The sequence below is a fragment of the Mustelus asterias genome, chromosome 2 (assembly GCF_964213995.1).
Source record: "Mustelus asterias chromosome 2, sMusAst1.hap1.1, whole genome shotgun sequence".
Taxonomy (NCBI): domain Eukaryota; kingdom Metazoa; phylum Chordata; class Chondrichthyes; order Carcharhiniformes; family Triakidae; genus Mustelus; species Mustelus asterias.
This window is the reverse complement of record NC_135802.1, coordinates 6,161,919-6,186,642: the sequence shown is the minus strand read 5'-3', so window position 1 is coordinate 6,186,642 and position 24,724 is coordinate 6,161,919. Positions and strand designations below refer to the sequence as shown.

Genomic DNA, 24,724 nt, shown 5'->3' with positions numbered 1-24,724 from the left:
CCCACTCCCTACCATCCTGGTGTGCTCCATGTGCCTATCCAATAACCGCTTAAATGTTCCTAAAGTGTCTGACTCCACTATCACTGCAGGCAGTCCATTCCACACCCCAACCACTCTCTGCGTGAAGAACCTACCTCCGATATCCTTCCTATATCTCCCACCATGAACCCTATAGTTATGCCCCCTCGTAATAGCTCCATCCACCCGAGGAAATAGTCTTTGAACGTTCACTCGATCTATCCCCTTCATCATTTTATAAACCTCTATTAAGTCTCCCCTCAATCTCCTCCGCTCCAGAGAGAACAGCCCCAGCTCCCTCAACCTTTCCTCATAAGACCGACACTCCAAACCAGGCAGCATCCTGGTAAATCTCCTCTGCACTCTTTCCAGCGCTTCCACATCCTTCTTATAGTGAGGTGACCAGAACTGCACGCAATATTCCAAATGCGGTCTCACCAAGGTCCTGTACAGTTGCAGCATAACCCCACGGCTCTTAAACTCCAACCCCCTGTTAATAAAAGCTAACACACTATATGCCTTCTTCACAGCTCTATCCACTTGAGTGGCAACCTTTAGAGATCTGTGGATATGGACCCCAAGATCTCTCTGTTCCTCCACAGTCTTCAGAACCCTACCTTTGACCCTGTAATCCACATTTAAATTAGTCCTACCAAAATGAATCACCTCACATTTATCAGGGTTAAACTCCATTTGCCATTTTTCAGCCCAGCTTTGCATCCTATCTATGTCTCTTTGCAGCCTACAACACCCCTCCACCTCATCCACTACTCCACCAATCTTGGTGTCATCAGCAAATTTACTGATCCACCCTTCAGCCCCCTCCTCTAAGTCATTAATAAAAATCACAAAGAGCAGAGGACCAAGCACCGATCCCTGCGGCACTCCACTAGCAACCTGCCTCCAGTCCGAAAATTTTCCATCCACCACCACCCTCTGTCTTCGATCAGACGGCCAGTTACCTATCCAATCGGCCAACTTTCCCTCTATCCCACACCTCCTTACTTTCATCATAAGCCGACCATGGGGGACCTTATCAAACGCCTTACTAAAATCCATGTATATGACATCAACCGCCCTACCTTCATCAACACACCTAGTTACCTCCTCAAAAAATTCAATCAAATTTGTGAGGCACGATTTGCCCTTCACAAATCCGTGCTGACTATCCCGGATTAATCCGCATCTTTCTAAATGGTCGTAAATCCCATCCCTAAGGACCTTTTCCATCAACTTACCAACCACCGAAGTAAGACTAACCGGTCTATAATTACCAGGGTCATTTCTATTCCCTTTCTTAAACAGAGGAACAACATTTGCCACTCTCCAGTCCTCTGGCACCATCCCCGTGGACAGTGAGGACCCAAAGATCAAAGCCAAAGGCTCTGCAATCTCATCCCTCGCCTCCCAAAGAATCCTAGGATACATTTCATCAGGCCCAGGGGACTTATCGACCTTCAGTTTATTCAAAACTGCCAATACATCCTCCCTCCGAACATCTATTTCCTCCAGCCTATTAGCCTGTAACACCTTCTCTTCCTGAAAAACATGGCCCCTCTCCTTGGTGAACACTGAAGAAAAGTATTCATTCATCACCTCGCCTATCTCTACTGATTCCATACACAAGTTCCCACCACTGTCCTTGACCGGCCCTAACCTCACCCTGGTCATTCTTTTATTCCTCACATAAGAGTAAAAAGCCTTGGGGTTTTCCTTGATCCGACCCGCCAAGGACTTCTCATGTCCCCTCCTAGCTCTCCTCAGCCCCTTTTTCAGCTCATTCCTTGCTAACTTGTAACCCTCAATCGAGCCATCTGAACCTTGTTTCCTCATCCCTACGTAAGCTTCCCTCTTCCTTTTCACAAGACATTCCACCTCTTTCGTGAACCACGGTTCCCTCACTCGGCCATTTCCTTCCTTCCCTATCAGGGACATACCTATCAAGGACACCCAGTATTTGTTCCTTGAAAAAGTTCCACTTTTCATCAGTGCTTTTCCCTGACAGTTTCTGTTCCCATCTTATGCCCCCTAATTCTTGCCTAATCGCATCTAGCCACTTCTCCTTGTATCCCATGAGCCTTAACCTTCTTAACCAACCTGCCATGTGGGACTTTGTCAAATGCCTTACTGAAATCCATATAGACGACATCCACGGCCCTTCCTTCATCAACCGTTTTTGTCACTTCCTCAAAACACTCCACCAAATTTGTAAGGCACGACCTCCCTCTTACAAAACCATGCTGTCTGTCACTAATGAGATTGTTTCGTTCTAAATGCACATACATCCTGCCTCTAAGAATCCTCTCCAACAACTTCCCTACCACGGACGTCAAGCTCACCGGCCTATAATTTCCTGGGTTATCCCTGCTACCCTTCTTAAACAACGGGACCACATTCGCTATCCTCCAATCCTCAGGGACCTCACCCGTGTCCAAAGAAGCGACAAAGATTTCCGTCAGAGGCCCAGCAATTTCACCTCTCGTCTCCCTGAGCAGTCGAGGATAGATGCCATCAGGCCCTGGGGCTTTGTCAGTTTTAATGTTCCCTAAAAAACCTAACACTTCCTCTAGGCTGGATGGATCTGCAGCCCAGATCCCTCGGTATGCTAATATTTCTAAGGGCACTACCATTTACTGTATACTTTTCTTCTGCAGTAGACCTTCCAAATCACATCACCTCACGTTTGTCTGGGTTAAATTCCATCTGCCATCTATTTGCCCAGGTCTCCAGCTGATTTATATCCTGCTGTATCCTCTGACAATCCTTCTCACTATCCACTATTCCCCCAATTTTTGTATCATCAGCAAATTTACTAATCAGACTGCCTACATTTTCCTCCAAATCATTTATATATATTACAAACAACAGAGGCCCTAGAGCTGATCCTTGTGGAACACCGCTTGTGACAGACCTCCAGTTAGAAAAGTACTGCTACTCTCTGCTTTCTATGCCCAAGTCAGTTTGATATCCATCTTACCAGCTCACCTCGGATCCCTTAGGATTTCGCCTCTTGTATCAGCCTGCCATGAGGAACCTTATTGAAGGCTTTACTAAAGTCCATGTATACAACATGCCTTGCCTTGGTCAATTTTTCCTGTCATTTCCTCAAAGAAGTCAATCAAGTTTGTGAGACACGACCTCCCCTTCATAAAATCATGCTCCCTGTCGCTAATAAGCCTATTCCCTGACCCTAAGAATATTCTCCAATAATTTCCCCACTACTGATGTAAGGCTCTCAGGCCTGTAATTTCCCGGATTGTCACTTCTGCCCTTCTTAAACAGGAGGAACAATGTTAGCTACTCTCCAATCCTCTGGTACCTCGTCTGTGGCTAAAGAGGATACAAGGACTTTGGCCACGGCCTCAGCAATTTCTTCCCTTGTCTCTCTCAGTATTCTGGGATAGACCCTATCTGTCCCTGGGGACTTGTCCACCTTGATGTTTTTCAAAACCTCCAATACCACCTCACATTTTATCTCAACATGTTCTAGAATGTCAACATCCTCTTTTCTACACTCACCATTCACCACATCCTTCTCGTTTATAAATACCGATGCAAAGTACTCGTTAAGGACCTCACCCATCTCATCTGGCTCCACACACGGGGATTCTTCTGCTTCCCAGTTTTCAGTAGATGTGACTGCACCGACTTCTTTCAGAATGCGCCTCAGTCATGTCTCTCTGCCGTCTATGGTGGATCCTTTGTATCCTTTCTTTATCCATATGAGACAAGATGCTGACCACAATGATTGCAATGATTGATGATTGGAATCATTTGTATGAATATTCACTGGGCTTTTCTGTATGTTTGTGTGGAATAATGGTCTTGCTACTGTACGAGACATTGAGGATTTTTTACGTTTTGTGGCAAATGGAAGACTTCTAATAAAAATATTCTTTTAAAAAAATGAAAGGATTCAGACTGACAGAATATGTTTGCACTTGGATAGACACGGATGAATCAGGGATAGTCACCTTTTTCCCATAACCTTTGTTGAAACATTATGGGGAAAAGGTGGGAGAATCGGGTTGAGAAATTTATCAGCCATGATTGAATGGTGGAGCAGACTTGATGGGCTGAATGGCCTAATTCAGCTCCTATGTCTTATGGTTTTACGGTTAAGGGAAGGTCGTGTTTGACAAATTTAATCAAATCTTTTGTGGAGGTAAAGGTTAGCAAGCCACTCGGTTGTGGGCAATTAGGCTTGAGTTAAAATGGTGGCCCAGCCAGTGACACTGACATCCCAAGAATGAATAGAAAAAAAGACCGCTGAAGATGGTCGACAATTCCAAAAAGTGGAGAATTTTCCCCCTGATTCCCATTGATTTCACTTTGAATTCACCCATGCTGTGACTAGTACAAGTCCAGCAGCTTCAGTTGCCGTGCACTCTTGGCCTGACGTAGATGTCCAGTTGTACAAGAGCTGTACAATTGTACAAGAAACATGTTGGCTTTTACAGATAGAGGCAGTGAAGGTGTTGTTCCTTTCACCTAGTCTCCTGAACTGCACACAATGCAGTTTTCAAGGGTTTTTCAAAATCAATGTATCATGAATTGTGTTACATTTGTATCAGCACATTGTGGTGTGTAAAAGTGTTACTAATGATGCATATCCTTGGAACGACTGCTTATCTTTGTTGCTAGTACAGTAAGTGCGTCTGGTTTGGCCTCGACTGTCGGGAAGGCTGAGAGAGACTGGATCTCCCATGGATTCAGGGGCATGCTGCTGTGCTGTGGGGATGTCTCTGATATTTGACCATTTGATGTTTGACTCCAGTAGCTAAGGTTTGGAGAAACTGTAATTAACAGTGGGTTTTATTTAGGGTGAGACTCTCTTCTGCACATATTTGTTTATTAATCCGGGAGCTATGAAGCTGCGATCAGCTGAAGAGGATAGATCTTGGTGGTGGATCTGTCATTCAGGGGGAAGAATTACAGAATTGTAGAATGACTTGCAAATGCTGATGATACAAAGTTTTTAAGCTTCAGAATTTGGGCAATAAAGAGGCAGAAAGATGGTTTGCAGCTAACCTTTGTAAAATGAAATAACTTGCTCCTTTAATAATTTAAGATAATTTGCAAAACAACCTGGGGCAAGGTGAGGAGATCATTAATTTTGCATAGAGTTGGCATAGTCTGTTTTACGTTGTCTGAATGAGCAGTAGAAGCAGATTCAATCGTAATATTTAAAAGGAAATTAAAAAGTACGGACTTGCAGGGCTATGGGTAAAGAACGGAGGCAATGCATTTAATCAATTGCTCTTTTAAAGAGCCAGCACAGGCACAATGGACTGAATGGCCTCCTGTTGTTGTGTAAAATTCTGATTCTTTCAGGAGAGGCAGCTTAGTGGCAGGTGAAAGCTATTTAGCTTCAAAAATTGAAGGGAGAATGTTGGAATATTTACAAACTATCTGAATTATTTCAAGTTTAAATAGAGAGGAAATAAGAGGAAGAAAATGGTACAAAACCCAAGTAAAGTGATCTGTTTTATTTCCTTATAAGATTGTTTTACATTTATTCAAGCTGCAGAAATAGATTTTGTTGGTGAAATTGTAATAATATTTCTTCGTGTCAAAGCGAGAGAGCTGAATACAGACAACAGTTTAGAACAGTTGATAGGTTAGAACAATGTGGGGATTGAGGGGTGTGGGGTGGGAAGGGAATGAAAGGTTAGTGGAATCCTTGTATATGCTATTAATAATTTGCAACTTTAGTTGCGTCAGTTCCAGTGAGTGTCTGTGCTTGTGCGTCAGTGTGTGTAAATCAGAGTTTGTGTACATGTGCTTTAAACTAATGTAGCCTCCACAGTGCAACCCGTTGCAGTTTGCCATTTCAATGGAATTTTTGCATTTACTTGGAATCTAGCTGTTTGTTCATTTGAGGGACTTTGCTTCAGAGAATGTATTTGGTGGAGGGAATGACTGCTACTTAAGGAAGGGTTGCAGTGAAGGTTCACCAGATCGATTCTTGGAATGGGAGGTTGAGTTGAATGGGTCTACATTCTCTGGAGTTTTGAAGACTGCGAGTCGAACTCATTGAAATCTGTGAAATTCAGAGAATGCTTGATAAGAAGGATATCGGGAGGTTGTTTTCCTCTGGTTGGGAGTCAAGAATTAGGGGCTGCGGTCTTCAGTTAAGAGTCAGCCATTTAGGGCTGAGATGAGGAGAAATCTCTTCATGCAGAGGGTTGTGAATCTTTGAAATTCTCTTCCCCAGACGGTTGTGGACGCACAGTGTTGATAAATTCAAGGCTAAGATCAATAGATCTTTGGACGTTAAGAGAAACAAGGGATATGGGGATCTGTCAGGAAAGTATAGAGTTGAGGTGGATTAGCTTTGAGGAGTGACAGAGTAGAACATAGAACATAGAACATAGAACAGTACAGCACAGAACAGGCCCTTCGGCCCACGATGTTGTGCCGAGCTTTATCTGAAACCAAGATCAAGCTATCCCACTCCCTATCATCCTGGTGTGCTCCATGTGCCTATCCAATAACCGCTTAAATGTTTCTAAAGTGTCTGACTCCACTATCACTGCAGGCAGTCCATTCCACACCCCAACCACTCTGCGTAAAGAACCTACCTCTGATATCCGTCCTGTATCTCCCACCACGAACCCTATAGTTATGCCCCCTTGTAATAGCTCCATCCACCCGAGGAAATAGTCTTTGAACGTTCACTCTATCTATCCCCTTCATCATTTTATACACCTCTATTAAGTCTCCCCTCAGCCTCCTCCGCTCCAGAGAGAATAGCCCTAGCTCCCTCAACCTTTCCTCATATGACCTACCCTCCAAACCAGGCAGCATCCTGGTAAATCTCCTCTGCACTCCTTCCAGCGCTTCCACATCCTTCCTATAGTGAGGTGACCAGAACTGCACACAATATTCCAAATGTGGTCTCACCAAGGTCCTGTACAGTTGCAGCATAACCCCACGGCTCTTAAACTCCAACCCCCTGTTAATAAAAGCTAACACACTACAGGCCTTCTTCACAGCTCTATCCACTTGAGTGGCAACCTTTAGAGATCTGTGGATATGGACCCCAAGATCTCTCTGTTCCTCCACAGTCTTCAGAACCCTACCTTTGACCCTGTAATCCACATTTAAATTTGTCCTACCAAAATGAATCACCTCACATTTATCAGGGTTAAACTCCATTTGCCATTTTTCAGCCCAGCTTTGCATCCTATCTATGTCTCTTTGCAGCCTACAACAGCCCTCCACCTCATCCACTACTCAGTCTCAGAGCTCCATTGTACAACCGCTCATATTTTGCATTTCTTCTATATTTGGCCTCAGTTGTAAATATGTCACTCCAATTGACTGGAAAAGATGAGTTCAGAGTCTGGTCCCTGCAAAGTTGGCATGAGTTCACACTGATACTGTCGTTGACCTCAGAACCTTGGAAAGAAAAATAAATCAGCTTCCAATCCTGATTGCTATTAAGTAATCTCCTGCGAGTGATTGATCAATTCTTGTGAGCTTATGTGCAGGGGCAATTCACTATCTGCTGGAGTGAGAGTCCAATGTGTTTCCTTTTCTGGGCCTCGAAGGTTGAGTTTTATGTCCGATTGTAAACCACATCATTAATACGGTCCTTATGCCATGACTTATCAGCCCCAAATGGTATCATCTTTTTTTTGTTGAAGCTACAGTGGAAATTGTCCATCAATTTGTGGAGAATAAGAACTCGTGGCATATCTCTTCCATATCACAAAGTACTTTCTTTAGAAGCATTATTAATGGTGATGCAGTGAACCTGTTGTTACTTATCCTGCAATTTCTAGCCATTGTCTCATAAAGTGATCTTTGGCAATGGTGTTGTAGTGGAGAGGGGTCAGGGAGTTAAGCTAAACTGTTGGGAGAGAATAAAAGGTGCCTTACCCTAATTTGACCATGTTCCTTCTGTCCTGGGAAATGCTTACTGCTCTGGGCACCCAAATAGAAAAGAGATCTTTTTGCTTTTTATTCATTCATGGGATGTGGGTGTCACTGGCTGGGCAAGCATTTATTGCCCCATCCCTAATTGCCCTTGAATTGATGGTCATTTTAGAGAGCATTTTTAAGAATCAGCCACATTGCTGTGGGTCTGGAGTCACATATAGGCCAGACCAGGTAAGGACAACAGATTTCTTTCCCTGAAGGACATTTAGAGAATCAGATGGGTTCTAATGGCAATTGACAATGGTTCCTTAGAGTTGACAATCTTAGAGTTGAGAATCGTGAAAACCCAACTTTCTTTCTTCCTTTTACTATAGAACTGCTTAAAAATTACACTGCTTTACTGAATTTGTATATCTGCCTTTTGTTTTTAAAGGAGAACGTAAGCTTTGCATTCAGTAACTGGGTGAACACGATTGAAGACCATTGTGTGGTGACTGAATACAGGCAATTACCATGGCACTGCTAATCCACGTACTGGCTGCTGCTTTTGGAACAGGGTCATGGATAGCTATCAACGGCCTCTGGGTAGAACTACCTCTCATTGTGCCAGAAATCCCAGAGGGTTGGTATCTCCCTTCATACCTCACCATCATCATCCAGTTCGCCAATGTGGGGCCCCTGTTTGTCACGATGATGCACAAGTTCTTCCCCAGGAAACTGAGCGAGTCAGGCGTGATCTATGTCATTGTGTGTTTGGGCATTGTGGCCTGCTTTCTCCTACCTTTCTTCTGGAAAGTGACGAGCATGTTTGCCGGTGCACTGCACAGCACAGCACTCCTGATCTTGACATTTTTCCTCTCGCTGGTGGACTGCACATCTTCAGTGACCTTCCTGCCCTTCATGACCCACCTGCAGCCCAAGTACCTGACCAGTTATTTCATCGGAGAGGGCCTCAGTGGGCTGATCCCAGGCCTCGTCGCATTAGGCCAAGGTGTCGGGGTCGTTAAGTGTGTCAACATGACCACAAACACAACTGTCAGTGTGCCACCGAACTCAACAGGGGGCAGCAGCTACGATATTGTAGCCCAATACCAGCCGGCCAATTTTCCCCCAAAGGTCTTCTTTTTTTTCCTCAGTGGTATGATGGCTCTGTGCTTGGTGGCATTTATTCTCCTCAACTATCTCCCGGAGTCCCATCACCATCGAGAAACCAGTAAATATGTTCAACAGACAGAAGCTGCCAATGGAGGGGTGGATTTGACCAAGATGGAGGTAGCGGAACAGAGGCCCATGATCAGCCCTTCAGACAGTCAACGGGAAGCCAGGGCGAAAGCCATTTTTGGAACTGGGAAGTATTCCTGTTTGGAGATGGTACTGATCTTTCTGGTCCTTGCGTGGGTAAATGCACTGACCAACGCTGTCCTACCTTCTGTCCAGTCCTACTCATGTCTGCCTTATGGAAATTTGGCCTATCACTTGTCTGCTGCCCTTGGAGCCATGGCCAATCCACTGGCATGCTTCATTGCCATGTTCTACCCAAACAGGTAAGCTGCTGTTCTTGCTAATATCTATTTTAAAATGCAAACAACACTAATAGCCATCCTGAGATGCCCAAAGGACATATTAAGAGTCAAACATCTATCTGTGGGACTGGAGTCACATGTAGATTAGACAGATCGGAAGATTCCCACCCCTGAAGGACCAGTTTTTACAACAATATTTTCACGGTTGTTCCTGGTGTGGATAGTCAGCATGGCTTTGTCAGGTGGTGATCCTGTCTAACAAATCTAATTGAATTTTTTGAGGAGGTAACTGGGTGTGTAGGATGGGGGGGGGGGGGGGGGGGCAGTGCAGTTGATGTAATCTACGTGCACTGCAGTAAGGCTTTGACAAGGTCCTGGATGGGAGACTGGTCAAGAAGGTAAGAGCCCATGGGATCCAAAATTGGCTTAGTGGCAGGAGACAGAGGTCATAGCCAAAGATTGTTTTTGTGACTGGAAGCCTGTGTCCAGTAGTGTACCGCGGGGATCAGTGCTGGATCCCTTGCTGTTTGTACTGCACCTTAATAACCTAGACAGGACTGTGGGGCTATGTGAACTCAATAAATTCATAGATGATACAAAAATTAGTGGTGGGGTAAATAGCGAGGAGGAAAGCCTTACATTACACAATGATACATGTGGGCTGGTCAGATGGGAAGAACAGTGGCGAATGGAATTAAACCATGAAAAGTATGAAATGATGCACTTTGGGAGGACTAACAAAACAAGAGTAGGACACTAGGAAGTACAGAGGACCAAAGGGACCTTGGGAAAAGATCCTTGTCCAAAGATCCCTGAAGATAGCAGAACAGGTAGATAAGAAAGCAAATGGGATACTTGCCTTTATTAGTTGAGGCATAGAATAAAAGAGCAGGGAGGTTATGATGAAGCTGTAAAAACCGCCCATTTGGCCACAGCTAGAGTATTGTGTGCAGTTCTGGTCGCCACACTATAGGAAGGATGTGATTGCACTAGAAAGGGTGTGCAGAGGAGATTCACCAGGATGGTGCCTGGGCTGGAGCATTTCAGCTATGAAGAGAGGCAGGTAGGGCTGGAGTTGTTCTCCTTAGAGCAGAGAAGGCTGAGAGGGGACCTGATTGATGTGCACAGTTAGGTGCAGGAGATTTGAGGAAAACCTTTTCACCCAGAGGGTGGAGGGAATCTGGAACTCAGCGCCTGAAAGTGTGGTAGAGATGGGAACCCTCACAACATTTAAGAAGCATTTAAATGAGCACTTCAAACGCCATTGCATACACGGCTACAGAGCAAGAGCTGGAAAATGGGATTAGACTAGATAGGTGCTTAATGGCCAATGCAGACACGATGGGCCAAAGGGCCTTTTTCTGTGCTGTATGACTCTATGGTGCAGCCCACAAATGTCCAGATTTATTGAATTCAGTTTCCCGAGTATTTCAATTACTGAACTCCAGATTGCAAGCACTTAAAAATGGGGGCCAGGGAAACACCAGCTGCTCCATTAAGTGAGCTTTACATCATGATGCCTGGAGTATTTCTGACTAAAGCCTTTCTAACCACCACAATACCACTCCCTTGCAAAGGCACAAACAAATCCAGGGCCATCTGAAACTCCATCTCTGACCTTGCCCAGATAATCAAACTCAGTTGAAGAGTTCATGTTGACTTTATGTACGATAACTATTAAACCAAAGACATTTGATTAGATCTAAAAAGATGAAGGATTCAGAAGGGGAGATGAGGATTTTGTTTTGAACCCGTGAGTTTTTATAATTCAGGGGATCACTCCTGTGCCTGCTAGCCCACAAGGAGTGTGATAAGAGACCTTGTGCTGTCACCTGTCCCACGAGCCTTTCTATACCAGGTTTCCTGAGCCTGGGAGAAATACGCTGCTGCTGTTATAGTTAAACTATGACGTGGAGATGCCGGCATTGGACTGGGGTAAACACAGTAAGAAGTCTCACAACACCAGGTTAAAGTCCAACAGGTTTATTTGGTAGCACAAGCTTTCAGAGCACTGCCCCTTCCTCAGGTGAGTGAAGAGTTGTGTAAACAAACAGGGCATAGACACAGGCTCAATTTACAAGATAATGGTTGGAATGCGAGTCTTTACAGGTAATCAAGTCTTTACAGGTACAGACAATGTGAGTGGAGAGAGGGTTAAGCACAGGTTAAAGAGGTGTGTATTGTCTCCAGGCAGGACAGTTAATGAGATTTTGCAAGCCCAGGCAAGTCGTGGGGGTTACAGATAGTGTGACATGAACCCAAGATCCTGGCTGAGGCCGTCCTCATGTGTGCAGAACTTGGTTATCAGTTTTTGCTCGGCAATTCTGCGTTGTTGTGTGACTTGAAGGCCGCCTTGGAGAACGCTAACCCGAAGATCAGAGGCTGAATGCCCGTGATTGCTGAAGTGTTCCCCGACAGGAAGAGAACACTTTTGCCTGGTGATTGTCAAGCAGTGTTCATTCATCTGTTGTCGTAGGGTCTGCATGGCCTCTCCAATGTACCATGCCTCGGGACATCCTTTCCTGCAGCATATCAGGTAGACAACGTTGGCCGAGTCGCAAGAGTATGTACCGTGTACCTGGTGGATGGTGTTCTCACGTGAGATGATGGCATCCATGTCGATGATCCGGCACTTCTTGCAGTGGTTGCTGTGGCAGGGTTGTGTGGTGTCATGGTTGCTGTTCTCCTGAAGGCTGGGTAGTTTGAAGGCAAGAAGTGGGGGTGTGGGGATGGCCTTGGCGAGATGTCCGTCTTCATCAATGACATGCTGAAGGCTCTGGAGAAGATGTTGTAGCTTCTCCGCTCCGGGGAAGTACTGGACGACCAAGGGTACTCCATCCGCCGTGTCTCGTGTTCGTCTTCTGAGGAGGTCGGTGGAGTTTTTCGCTGTGGCGCGTCGGAACTGTCGATCGATGAGTCAAGCGCCATATCCTGTTCTTATGAGGGCATCTTTCAGTGTCTGTAGGTGTCTGTTGCGATCCTCCTCATCTGAGCAGATCTTGTGTATACGGAGGGCTTGTCCATAGGGGATGGCTTCTTTAACGTGTTTAGGGTGGAAGCTGGAGAAATGGAGCATTATGAGGTTAACTCCGTGGGCTTGCGGTACAGTGAAGTGCTGAGGTGACCATCCTTGATGGAGATGCGTGTATCCAAGAATGCAACTGATTCCGGAGAGTAGTTCATGGTGAGTCTGATGGTAGGGTGGAACTTGTTGATGTCATCATATAGTTGTTTCAGTGATTGTTCACCATGAGTCCAAAGGAAGAAAATGCCATCGATGTATCTAGTGCATAGCATCAATTGAACGTCCTGTGTGGTGAAGAGGTCTTATTCGAACCTGTGCATGAAGATGTTGGCATATTGAGGTGTGAATTTGGTCCCCATGGCTGTTCCGCGTATCTGGATGAAGAACTGGTTGTTGAAGGTGAAGATGTTGTGGTCCAGGATGAAGCTGATGAGTTGTAGAATTGCATTTGGAGATTGGCAGTTGTCGGCGTTGAGCACTGAGGCAGTTGCAGCAATGCCATCGTCGTGGGGGATGCTGGTGTAGAGTGCCGAGACATCCATTGTGACAAGGAGTGCTCCTGGTTCAACTGCTCCATGTGTGCTGAATTTCTGTAGGAAGTCCATAATGTCGCAACAGAAGCTGGGGGTTCTTTGTACAATGAGTTTCAGGATGCCCTTGACATAGCCGGAGAGGTTCTCACACAGACTGATAAAGACCTTTGATCCGCACCTTCAGAGCACCCTCTGTGCTCTCATACCATGTACTTCCCACGTTGGAGATCTCTACTGCCTCCCAAAGATACACAAGGCCAACACACCCGGCCGTCCCATTGTATCAGGCAATGGGACCCTGTGTGAGAACCTCCCCAGCTATGTTGAGGGCATCCTGAAACTCATTGTACAAAGAACCCCCAGCTTCTGTCACAACACTAAGGACTTCCTACAGAAACTCAGCACACATGGAGCAGTTGAACCAGGAACACTCCTTGTCACAATGGATGTCTCGGCACTCTACACCAGCATCCCCCACGATGATGGCATTGCTGCAACTGCCTCAGTACACAACGCCGACAACTGCCAATCTCCAGATGCAATTCTACAACTCATCCGCTTCATCCTGGACCACAATGTCTTCACCATCAACAACCAGTTCTTCATCCAGATACACAGAACAGCTATGGCGACCAAATTCGCACCTCAATATGCCAACATCTTCACACATAGGTTCGAACAAGACCTCTTTACTGCACAGGACCTTCAATTGATGCTATACACTAGATACATCGATGACATTTTCTTCCTTTTGGACTCATGGCGAACAATCACTGAAGCAGCTATATGATGACATCAACAAGTTCCATCCCACCATCAGACTCGCCATGGACTACTCTCCGGAATCGGTTGCATTCTTGGGCACATGTATCTCCATCAAGGACGGTCACCTCAGCACTTCACTGTACCGCAAGCCCATGGACAACCTCACAATGCTCCACTTCTCCAGTCTCCACCCTAAAGACGTTAAAGAAGCCATCCCCTACGGACAAGCCCTCCGTATACACAGGATTTGCTCAGATGAGGGGGATCGCAACAGACACCTACAGACGCTGAAAGACGCCCTCATAAGAACAGGATATGGCGCTCGACTCATCGATCAACAGTTCCGACGCCCACAGCAAAAAACCGCACCGACTTCCTCAGAAGACAAACATGGGACACGGTGGACAGAGTACCCTTCATCATCCAGTACTTCCCCAGAGCGGAGAAGCTACGACATCTTCTCTGGAGCCTACAACATGTCATCGATGAAGACGGACATCTCGCCAAGGCCATCCCCACACCCCCACTTCTTGCCTTCAAACAACCGCACAACCTCAAACAGACCATTGTCTGCAGCAAACTACCCAGCCTTCAGGAGAACATTGACCACGACACCACACAACCCTGCCACAGCAACCTCTGCAAGACGTGCCGGATCATCGACACAGATGCCATCATCTCACGTGAGAACACCATCTACCAGGTACACGGTACATACTCTTGCGACTCGGCCAACGTTGTCTACCTGATACGCTGCAGTAAAGGATGTCCCGAGGCATGGTACATTGGGGAAACCATGCAGACGCTACGACAACGGATGAATGGACACCGCTCGACAATCACCAGGCAGGACTGTTCTCTTCCTGTCGGGAAACACTTCAGCAGTCACAGACATTCAGCCTCTGATCTTCTGGTAAGCGTTCTCCAAGGCGACCTTCCCGACAATGCAGAATTGCCGAGCAAAAACTGATAGCCAAGTTCCGCACACATGAGGATGGCCTCAACCGGGATCTTGGGTTCATGTCACACTATCTGTAACTCCCACGACTTGCCTGGGCTTGCAAAATCTCACCAACTGTCCTGTCTGGAGACAATACACATCTCTCTCCACTCACATTGTCTGTACCTGTAAAGACTTGATTACCTGTAAAGACTCGTCACAAAGATCTTATAGAGGTCTATAAAATAATGAGGGGCACAGATCAGCTAGATAGTCAATATCTTTTCCCAAAAGTAGGGGAGTCTAAAACTAGAGGGCATAGGTTAAGGTGAGAGGGGAGAGATACAAAAGTGTCCAGAGGGGCATTTCTTCACACAGAGGGTGGTGAGTGTCTGGAACAAGCTGCCAGTGGTGGTAGTAGAGGCGGGTACAATTTTGTCTTTTAAAAAGCATTTAAAAGTTACATGGGTATGATGTGCATAGAGGGATATGGGCCAAATGCAGGCAATTGGGACTAGCTTAAGGGTTTAAAAAAAAGGGCGGCATGTAAAAGTTGGGCCGAAGGGCCTGTTTCCATGCTGTAAACTTCTATGACTCGCATTCCAACCATTATCTTATAAATTGAGTCTGTGTTTATATATGCCCTGTTTGTGAACACAACTCTTCACTCACCTGAGGAAGGAGCAACACTCCGAAAGCTTGTGTTGGACTTTAACCTGGCGTTGTGAGACGTCTTACTATAGTTAAACCATGACAGGTGCCCAAGTTAAATGTTGATGAAATGTCCTGTGGGATATTCACAGGCCACAAAACTGCTGCAAAAATTGAATATTTTTGCTGATTTAAATTTTTTAACTGGAACGGTGGTGGGGGTGTTAATATTGAAGCGCTCTTTGACAGTGTCTCAGAGAGATGTGTTGACCCGTTAGAAAAAATCTCAATTACAAGGGAGGAAGTGTTAGGTTTTTTAGGAAACATTAAGACAGACAAATCCCCAGGGCCAGATGGCATCTATCCTAGACTCCTCAGGGAGGCGAGAGATGCAATTGCTGGGCCTCTAGCAGAAATCTTTGTCTCTTCACTGGACACGGGTGAGGTCACAGAGGATTGGAGGATAGCAAATGTGGTCCCGTTATTTAAGAAGGGTAGCAAGGATAACCCGGGTAATTATAGGCCGGTGAGCTTGACGTTCGTGGTAGGGACGTTGTTGGAGAAGATTCTTAGAGATAGGATATATGCGCATTTAGAACTGAATAATCTCATTAGCGATAGTCAGCATGGTTTTGTATGAGGGAGGTCATGCCTCACAAATTTGGTTGAGTTTTTTGAGGAGGTGACAAAAACGATTGACGAGGGAAGGGCCGTGGATGTCGTCTATATGGATTTTAGTAAAGCGTTTGACAAGGTCCCTCGTGGCAGGCTGGTGCAAAAGGTTAAATCTCACGGGCTAAAAGGTGAGCTAGCTAGATGGGTGGAGAACTGGCATAGCCATAGAAGACAGAGGGGAGCAGTGGAGGAGTCTTTTTCCGGTTGGAGGTCTGTGACTAGTGGTGTTCCGCAGGGCTCTGTACTGGGACCTCTGCTGTTTGTGATATATATAAATGATTTAGAGGAAGTTGTAACTGGTGTGATCAGTAAGTTTGCGGACGACACGAAGATTGCTGGAGTTGCGGATAGTGATGAACATTGTCAGAGAATACAGCAGGATATAGATAGGCTGGAACATTGGGCGGAGAAATGGCAGAATGAATTTAATCCAGATAAATGCGAAGTGATGCATTTCGGTAGATCTAATGTAAGGGGGAGCTATACAATAAATGGCAGGACCATCAGGAGTATAGACACACAGAGGGACCTGGGTGTACAAGTCCACAGATCCTTAAAGGTGGCAGCACAGGTGGAGAGGGTGGTGAAGAAGGCATATGGCATGCTTGCCTTTATTGGACAGGGCATAGAATATAAAAGTTGGCATATGATGTTGCAGGTGTATAGAACGATGGTTAGGCCACATTTGGAATACTGCATCCAGTTCTGGTCGCCACACTACCAAAAGGACGTGGAGCTTTGGAGAGAGTACAGAGAAGGTTTACCAGAATGTTGCCTGGTATGGAGGGTCTTAGCTATGAGGAGAGATTAGGTAAACTGGGGTTGTTCTCCCTGGAAAGACGGAGGATGAGGGGCGACCTAATAGAGGTGTATAAAATTATGAAGGGATAGATAGAGTGAACAGTGGGAAGCTTTTTCCCAGGTCGGAGGTGACGAACACAAGGGATCACGGGTTCAAAGTGAGGGGGGCAAGGTTCAACACAGATGTCAGGGGGGCGTATTTTACACAGAGGGTGGTGGGGGCCTGGAATGCACTGCCAAGCAAAGTGATTGAGGCGGACATGCTGGGATCATTTAAGACTTATCTAGATAACCACATGAACAGACAGGGAATAGAGAGATACAAAAGAATGGTCGAGTTGGGTACATGAGCGGCGCAGGCTTGGAGGGCCGAAGGGCCTGTTCCTGTGCTGTATTCTTCTTTGTTCTTTGTTCAGAAGCTGCTATGATAATCCAGGTTTGTTTTTGACATGTCCACTGTGACAGTATCACTCTTCCTCCATTAGGGGGCAGAGACACACGCTATAAATAATTGAAGCTCATGTTCCCCACCCTGTGGCAAGAATGCAGTACTGCAAGGAGTTCCAATTCCACTTTTGTCTTCATTCACTTAACATGGAGCTGCTTTGAATTGTGTGGATATTAATATGATGGTAATCATTCACATCAATATCTGTGCCCAGATATGTAAAAACAAATACCCTACAACCAAATCAAACTGACAGGTTTCATTCAGAGTGTCTCTATTATGTCCCCTTGTTCTGGAGTTCCTGATCAAAGGAAAATAGTTTCTCCATATGTACCCTATTGAATCCTTAATATTTCAAAAATTTGATCACCTCTCAATCACCTATTCTTGAGGGAATATAAGGCTAGTCTATGCAACTTGATTTAATCCACTAATCCCTGGTAGTATTCAGGCAAATCTGCCCTGCAGCCAGTCCAAGGCCAGTATATCTCGGCAGCCTGAGACTGAACATTGAGTTCAGCAATTTCAGAGGAGCACCAATTCTCTCCTCCACCTTCGCCTCATTTCCATTCATTTTATTTCATTTATTCTTTGCATCTCAATCTATTTTTATTACTTTATATTCTTTTTTTTCCGCTGCTAAAATCTCACTTTCCATCTTGTTTCACCCTCTCCTGTCCCCCCACCCTACTGGGGGCCATCTGCCACATTCCTACATTCTGCACCATTGTTCTGCCATTTACACACTCCAATCTCTTAATGGACGCTCTTAGCATCATCCCTAGCCATTATCATCATCATTTATATTCCCTTTGTCTTTTTGTCTATGCCATCCCTATCAATTACGGCTTCCCCCACCCCGCTCACAGTCTAAATCTTGTCCTATTTTCCTTGTCTTCAGCTCTGACGAAGGGTCAAAACGTTGGCTCTATTCTCTCTCCACAGATGCTGTCAGACCTGCTGAGATCTTCCAGCATTTTCTATTTTTGTGCCAGTATATCCTTCCTGAGTTGCAGTGCCTGAACTGAATGCAGTTACTCCAGTTGGGGTCAGACCAAGGCTCTGTACAACTGAACATCACTCCTATTATTTAGTAAAGTAAAGTTCATTTATTAATCACAAGTAAGGCTTACATTAACACTGCAATGAAGTTCCTGTGAAATTCCCCTAGTTGCCACACCCTGGCGCCTGTTCAGGTCAATGCACCTAACTCCCACTTTGTGGGAGGAAACTGGAGCACCTGGAGGAAAGCCACGCAGACACGGGGAGAACATGCAAACTCTACACAGACAGTGACCCAAGCCGGGAATTGAACCTGGGTCCCTGGCACTTTGAGGCAGGAGTGCAAACCACTGTGCCACCGTGCCGCCCCTGTCACCTAATGATCAGCGGGACTGGAGAAGAGATTAAACTGCAGCTGACTCCTGAGTCCTCAAACTCACTCGGTGAAAGTAGATTGTTTCTCAAAACATAATCTCTTGGCAACTAAAACGTGATGAAATGTGCTTCCTGTCCCACTGGGGCATTCAAGACACCTCCTGACAGAAAGGACAAAGAGATCTTGGTGGAGATTGGGGCTGAGTGATGGCACCCAGCCCTCCTAATTGTTGTTCTTTGTTCAGAATGCTATGACTGTCTTGCTGGCTGGTTATGACGATCTTTCTTTCCATTCCAGGTCACTGAGGCTGATGGGATTCCTGGTGTTAACTGGCACTGGGATAGGATCCTATATCATGACCATGGCTGCCTTGAGTCCATGCCCCTGGCTGGTTCACACCCAGCTTGGCAGCATCCTGATTGTGAGTTTTTTTTCACAAAACTTTGAGTGGAACGAAATCTCTCAGTAGTGACCCTCGGACAGTGCGGTGCTCTCTCAGTACTGACCCTCGGACAGTGCGGCACTCCCTCAGTACTGGCCCTCGGACAGTGCGGCACTCTCTCAGCACTGACCCTCTGACAGTGCGGTGCTCCCTCAGTACTGACCCTTGGACAGTGTGGTGCTCCCTCAGTACTGACCCTCGGACGGTGCGGTGCTCCCTCAGTACTGACCCTCGGACAGTGCGGCGCTCCCTCAGTACTGACCCTCTGACAGTGCGGCACTCCCTCAGCACTGACCCTTTGACAGTGCGGTGCTCCCTCAGTACTGACCCTCGGACAGTGCGGCGCTCCCTCAGTACTGACCTTCGGACAGTGCGGTGCTCCCTCAGTACTGACCCTCGGACAGTGCGGTGCTCCCTCAGTACTGACCTTCGGACAGTGCGGCACTCCCTCAGTACTGACCCTCGGACGGTGTGCTGCTCCCTCAGTACAGACCCTCGGACAGTGCGGCACTCCCTCAGTACTGACCCTCGGACAGTGCGGTGCTCCCTCAGTACTGACCTTCGGACAGTGCGGTGCTCCCTCAGTACTGGCCCTCGGACGGTGTGGTGCTCCCTCAGTACTGACCCTCGGACGGTGTGCTGCTCCCTCAGTACAGACCCTCGGAATGTGTGGTGCTCCCTCAGTACTGACCCTCTGACTGTGCAGCGTTTCCTCAGCACTGATCCTCTGACAGTGCAACATTCCCTCAGTGAGGTCCCTTGGACAGTGCAGCTCCTTCTAAATGGTGTTCTAATGTGTTCAGGGCTGTGATACACAAATTGAACTCTTGAGCTCCTGACATCGGGGCCTGGAGCTTGTGGTCAGCATTGAAGTTGAGTAATTCGCTGCTGAACATGTGAAAATCTATAACCTGAAGCTTTCCATTATCTGGAATGGAAACTTGTTTGCTGCAATGTGGGCCCAAGGACAAACTGACAGGAGAGGTCTTTAGGCACGGTAGATTATCATCAAAGTCACAGCACATTAAAACATGAGCTGAAGACATGCTTCTCAGGGGCAGGGGAGGTCCTGAGGGCCACAGGGTGCAGTTTTAGAGATGTTGAGGGGTGTGGGGAGCTGGAGTGCTGGAGGGGGATTGATGAGCAGGTGCTGCTGGAGGAGCGGCAAGTGGAAATGCTGACTGGGCAGTGGTACAGTCTACTGGGTTAGCAGTAGGATGGGTGAGTTGGACAGGACAGAGATGAGCAAATCTGGGGTGTCAGCAGAAGAGTAGAAAGGTCGTGGAGTACCATATGTTTGGGGTAAGAATTCTGGAGGGCAAAGGTTCCGAATGGAACAAAATCCAAAGGAGGTATTGACAATAGAAAGGGACCTAGGAGATGTACAGAAAAAAGAAGCAAAAATAAAAGATAGGAAAAAAATCAAAATAAAAGAAATATCAAAAAACTGGCTACACTGGGCAATTGGAAAAAAAAATCCGAGTTTCCTAACTTTGCGTTTCTCCTTGGGGAAATCCCCTGCCTACAGCTTGACTTGGACCAGCTTATATTTAACAGGAGTTGCGCAAATACTTGAACTGACTTTGATCTTCTGATTGCATTTGGAGCCTAGTTATTCAGCCAGCATCCTATCAGCCAACATTCATTAGCATTGTATCTCCCATGGGATGGGTGAGCCCAGTACAAACATAAAATTACAATTTAGAAATTTTAAATTTTGAGGGATCCAGATGGTGTATGTAGAAAGAACTTATTAGCCTTTGCAGAGAGGTGAATAACCAGTGGGTATAGATTTAGAAGAATTAGAAGGGAGTTACAGAGAATTGTTTTCTCCCAAAGGGTGGTGAGGGTTGGAACTCATAGACTAAAAGAACAGTTGAGGCAGAAAGTCTGATTGCATTTTAAAAATACTTAGACGTGAACTTGAACTGCTGCAACTTATGGCTAAGAACTGGAAAGTGGAATTAGGCTGGATAGCTCTTCTTTTGCCTGGCTCAGATATGATGGGCCGAATAGCCTCTTCCAGTGCTGTAAATTTTTTATCATTCTGTGAATGTTAGCGTGCTATTTGATAGTGGAGGGGAGATCTTTGCAGCTGGGTCGGATTGTGTCCTGATTGAATTAGTTCACATCCAGATACTTCCAGCATAAGGTCACTGGAAAGGAATTGGCTTTTTGACAGAGCAGGAACCCTGGATAATTACTCTCTGCCCCTAACTTTTTGTCTTGCCCATGAACATGGTGATGTTCTAAAGTGCTTTGGAATTTATGAAATGGTTAAGAAGTGTAGCTAATTTTATAACACAAGAAACACAGCCAGTTTGCACATAAGAAGATGACACAATGAGCAAAGAAAATTACAGCACAGGAACAGACCCTTTGGCCCGCCAAGCCTACACCAAGCATGCTGCCCGACTGAACTAAAACCCCCTGCTCTTTGGATCATTCCACCATTGGTGGCGTACCTTCAGCCACCAACCACTAACAAAACCTCGGAATTGCCTTCCTAAACCTCTTTGTCCCACTGTTTTCCTTCTTTAAGGCGCTCTTTAAAATCTATCTCTTTGACCATCTACCCTAGTATTTGCTCATGAGATCCAATGTCAAATGTTTTCTTTTTAAGACATGTGAAGTGATTTATTTTGATAGAAAGAAGGGGGGAAGACGATATAAAACAAGAACAGAGACCTGGCTGTATATGTCATAAATTGTTAAAGGTGGCTGAACAGATTGAGAGCACGGTTAATAAATCCTACACGCAAAATACTGCAGATGCTGGGATCTGGTTAATAAATCCTATTGTGTTCTGGGATTTACTAGTGGGGGCATAGATTACGAAACAAAGGAAGTTAAGTGAAACCTGTATAAAACACTGGTTTGGCCTGAACTGGAGTATTCTGCCCAGTCCTGGACACCACACTTTTAAGAAGGATATAAAGAAATTCCAGAGAGAGAGTGCAGAAAAGATTCACAAGAATGGTTCCAGGTATGAGGAACTTCAGTTAAATAGATAGATTGGAGAAGTTGGGACTGTTTTCTTGGCAGAAGAGAAGGTTGAAGGAGGTTTGTCAAGAAGTATTCAAAATCATGTGGTGTCTGGACAAAGCAGTTCAAGCCAAACTGTTCCCATTGCTGGAAGAATCTAGAACCAGAGTGCACAGATTTAAGCTAATTGGCAAAAGAAGCAATGACAAATTGTGGAAAAGCCTCTTTATACGGCAACTGAATAGGATCTGGAATGTGCTGTCTGAGAATGTGATGGGGGCTGGACCAATCGAGGTATTTAAGAGGTAATTGGATTACTATCTGAAAATGAAAATGTGCTAAGGTACCGTGAGAAAAAGGGGAAGTAGCACTAGGCGAATTGCTCCTTCACAGAGCCAGCAGAAACAGGCCAGACCGAATGGCCTCCTCCTGTAACCACTCTGCGATTCTGTCAATGTGCTTCTATCCAGCATTCCGGGATGCATTAAAGATGCCACAGAAATACAAGCAGTTGTCATCCTGAGAGCATGCCTATCCACCTGAGAGGGAAGTGGTGACCTCAGTGTAATGCTTAATTTGGAAATGGCAGCTCAATAATGCAGCATCCCAGCAATACACTGGGAGTGTTAGGCTGGATTGTGTTCAAGGCTCTGGAGTAAGGCTTGAATGTATAATTCGGTGGTAATAGTGCTGCACTGAGCCACACCTAATACCATACAATGCTGGAAGTATAATTCATGTCTCTCTCTCTGTTAGGTCATGTCGTGGATCCTCTTTGTTGGGACACTGTCATATGTGAAGGTGATGATTGGTATCATTCTGCGGGATGAAGGTCACAGTGCCCTCGTCTGGTGTGGAGCAATGGTGCAGTTGGGCTCCATGTTGGGCGCTCTCACCATGTTTCCTCTGGTCAGCATCTACAGCCTGTTCCGTTCTGGTGACCCATGCAACACCAAGTGTCTCCTGTGACAAAGTGGGTGGGATAGCTATAGACTGTAGATTTTAAAAAACATTGCTAGTATCATGGGAGGCAACAGTGTAGACGTCTGCTGAAGCTTCTGTCTCAAGTAACTGTCTCGCCTTGTTTTTCAGACTGTACTTGCAGTCCTTAGGTAGCAGTAGAATTTCCCTGGGATGGAGGGATTTCTCTCAGTATTGTGCCATAATTCCAGGGGTGCGGAAAGCTATTTCTGCCCTTCATGTCTGGAGAGTCTGCAACGAGTGGTAACCAAAGTGACATCTATAGGTGGGTTCTTAGTTACCAGAAAAGGTTCCAATTTGTGTTAATGAGAGCAAAATATCTCGAGTGCTGGAAATCTGAAATAAAAACAGAAAATGCTGGAAAAACCCAATTTGTGTTGGTTACTTTGTGTTCAATTCATAAAATACTCCCAACACATGATGGCTGGAATTTTACTGTCCCGCCCACCACAGGATTGCAGCTGCTCTGGAAAGGTCCGTTGGCCTCGGGCTGGTTTTTATGGTTTCGGAACAAATGAGGCCATAAAATCCCGCCCAATGTTTCTACGGAAAGGAAGTTAAATGGCCAATTACACCACAAAGGAGAGAGGGAACGAGTAGAAGGATCTTGGTGGGGCCATCTCCTTCAAACAAAACTAAACGTGGGAGATGTTCAGCTCATTTTATGATGCTCCATAATTTTAAAATCTGAAACTAGTTTTGCGGTATTCTTTACCTTTCTCTGTCTTGGTCTCTGATTTATTCCCTTCTTTCCTGGTGCCTTCATCCTAACCCTACCAATTATATGCTAAAAACTAGTTCATGACTCATTCTCTCAGTTCCACTTTTTTGCTGGGTGATGTCTGAACATTTTAATTAAATACTTAACAGATTTTATTTCAAACTGGCTGGCATATAAAATACAACACAATAAAGTATCTGTGAAAAGTAAATAACACTATATGTATTTGGAATGTTTGCTGTGGTACAGTTTGAATTGATGTCTTGTGTTTGATTTATAAAACACTTCCCCCTTCGATAGTGGTATAAAATGTTTAACTCCTCTCCACTGAATCCTATCGATTGCAGCATATTGAACAACCACACACTGAACTATACCAATATATGAAGGTGGCAGGGAAAAACTACCAAGACCACCCCTATTCCAAAAAGGTGCAAGCATACACATCAATAATCTATCACTCTATCCCTCAAGCAAGAAACTTCAAAGGGTCATGAATGTAGCCCAGTCCATCATGCAAACTAGTCTCCCATCCATTGACTCTGTCTACACTTCCCGCTGCCTCGGAAAAGCAGCCAGCATAATCAAGGGCCCCACCTACCCCGGACATTCTCTCTTCCACCTTCTTCCGTTGGGAGAAAGATGCAAAAGTCTGAGGGCACGTACCAACCGACTCAAGAACTGCTTCTTCCCTGCTGCCATCAGACTTTTGAATGGACCTACCTCGCATTAAGTTGATCTTTCCACCTAGCTATGATTGTAACATTCTGCACTCTCTCGTTTCCTTCTCTATGAATGGTATGCTTTGTCTGTTTGGTGCGTAAGAAACAATACTTTTCACTGAATACCAATACATGTGACAATAATAAATCAAATCAAGTCTGCCACAGGAAATGAAAACAACACGAGAACTTGCCACCAAGTTGATGCTAAACTATGAAGATTTCTCTC

General features: G+C 45.5%; 1 protein-coding gene across 2 annotated transcripts in view; it reads left to right on the top strand.

Moving 5' to 3' along the window:
* Positions 1-23,421, top strand: part of LOC144504746 (riboflavin transporter 2-like) — a 31,596-nt gene extending 8,175 nt beyond the window's left edge. For both annotated transcript variants that reach the window (XM_078230500.1, XM_078230492.1), the window contains exons 2-4: positions 8,339-9,449; positions 18,942-19,065; positions 22,828-23,421. In XM_078230500.1, coding sequence (XP_078086626.1) covers positions 8,419-9,449; positions 18,942-19,065; positions 22,828-23,040 — 1,368 coding nt within the window. In that variant the 5' untranslated portion in view covers positions 8,339-8,418 and the 3' untranslated portion in view covers positions 23,041-23,421. The remainder of the gene's footprint in view (positions 1-8,338; positions 9,450-18,941; positions 19,066-22,827) is intronic.
* The last annotated feature ends 1,303 nt before the right edge of the window (positions 23,422-24,724 follow it).